Genomic DNA, 1949 nt, shown 5'->3' with positions numbered 1-1949 from the left:
CTATCTGAAAGAGGGTAAAATACCTTCACCGTGGAAAGAGTCATACTATCCTGCTTCTTAAGAAGGGTAATAAAAAATATCTATAAAAACTATCGCCCCATATACCTCTTGTCTCACCTCTATAAACTGTTTACAAAAGTCATGGTCAACATACCATCAAAACACCTCGACGACCAACAACCGAAAGAGCAAGTAGGTTTCTGTTAGAACTATAGTACGATAGATCACATATTCATTGTAACACAGCTCATACAGTGACCGAACGAATACAAGTTTCGCGTGTGTATTGTATTTGTTGATTACGAAAAGGCCTTTGATAGCGTCAAGATGAACGCAGTGTTGAAATCTCTGGAAATGCAAAATGTCGAGGCGTAATGTATCAAAATGCTCAGAGATGACAACTCTGGAGGCACAACAGATATAGCTCTGCCATCATCACCATTAAAGGTCCCAATTGAGAACGGTGTCAAGCAAGGAGATACCATCTCTTCGAAGCTCTTTACCACATGTCTAGAAATAGTCATAAAAGACATTGACTGCACAGGTAGCGAGAACATCAGTGTTGAGCAAGAAACACTCCGCCTCCATTTTCAGATAACGTTGTACTTACCGTTGAAAACAGACCAGCTGGAGATTATGCTGACAAAAATGGACACTCAAAGCTTAGCAGTAGATCATAAAATGAGCCACATACAAACAAACTATATGCTGTCGGATAACGTAGCTCAAAGGCGAATAGAGGTGGAAAGCAATGAAATCGAGAAGGTACGTCTACTTCGGCAACACAGTGATTATGCACTGAAAAATTGATGCTGAAATATCAAAGAGAATAAAAGTATTTAACTCAATAAAGGATGCTATCAAAACAAAGCTAAACAATATATATATATGTGTGTGTGTGTATGTGTGCATGTGTGTGTGTGTGTGTTTGTGTGTGTGTGTTTGAGCGTGTGTGTGGGTGTTTGTATGTGTGCATGTTTATGTGTATCTATATATATATATATATATATATATATATGTTTATATATTGCTTACATGTGTGTATATTACGTGTATACACACACACATGCACATATGTGTATGTACATAGAAACCTACATACACATATACATATCTAAATATATCTATATGTATGTATGTATATATATATATATATATATATATATATATATATATATATATATATATATATATATATATATATATACTTTATTTAAAAGCAGCAGAAATATAACAAAAAAACCGTTACTCTGAGTTTCACGTTCCCGTTCAGCGGACAGTAAAACTGTCCGATGAACGGGAACGTGAAACTCAGAGTAACAGTCTTTTTGTTATATTTCTGCTGCTTTTAAATAGAGCATATTACTCTACCTCTGGTATTTGAGTATTCTTTTTTCCACCTTGTTGCACATTTCATTTGCTTACTCCGGTATATATTTATATATATATATATATATATATATATATATATATATATATATATATATATATATATATATATATATATATATATATATATATATATAAACATACGCAGACACAATATACGCACATACACACGCATTAATATACACTGCTCCTATCCAGTGCAGGTTTCCGTCTCCCGTTTGGTGGGCGAAACACAACTCGGGTTATTTTCCTTTGTTCCTCGGTATGTATGAGCCGGAGACATTTGCCTCTCTTGACGTAGGTTTTGGTGACAGGCATTTTGAGCAGAAGATTAGGTCGCAACAATTAGCTATAAAGGGCCTATTTCAAAAGCAGCTGTCCTTTATTAGAAAATAAAAATAAGCATAATACTACCTTCAATAACAACAATAACTACAAACAAATGGTACGGGTTGGAATTTGGCATCTGGCTATATCGACTCAGTAGGGGTGGATAATTTTTTTTTATAGGGAAAAATGGTCTCGTGGTACAAACACGTAACGATTGGTTAGAAAAGAAA

The 1949-nt window shown here is 34.5% G+C and overlaps 1 protein-coding gene across 1 annotated transcript; it reads left to right on the top strand.

The window, feature by feature from the left end:
• Window positions 1–384: 384 nt before the first annotated feature.
• On the top strand, window positions 385–810 carry LOC106870673 (uncharacterized). The gene has a single exon (XM_014916822.1). The coding sequence runs from the start codon at window positions 385–387 to the stop codon at window positions 808–810; it is 426 nt and encodes a 141-aa protein (XP_014772308.1).
• Window positions 811–1949: the final 1139 nt, after the last annotated feature.

Source organism: Octopus bimaculoides, chromosome 1 (assembly GCF_046866305.1).
Source record: "Octopus bimaculoides isolate indiv1 chromosome 1, ASM4686630v1, whole genome shotgun sequence".
Lineage (NCBI taxonomy): Eukaryota > Metazoa > Mollusca > Cephalopoda > Octopoda > Octopodidae > Octopus > Octopus bimaculoides.
This window is presented reverse-complemented; position numbering and strand designations above follow the sequence as displayed.

What these genes read in the sequence shown, in the direction of transcription:
- LOC106870673 (XM_014916822.1), top strand. Translation starts at nt 385, where the DNA reads ATGCTCAGAGATGACAACTCTGGAGGCACAACAGATATAGCTCTGCCA.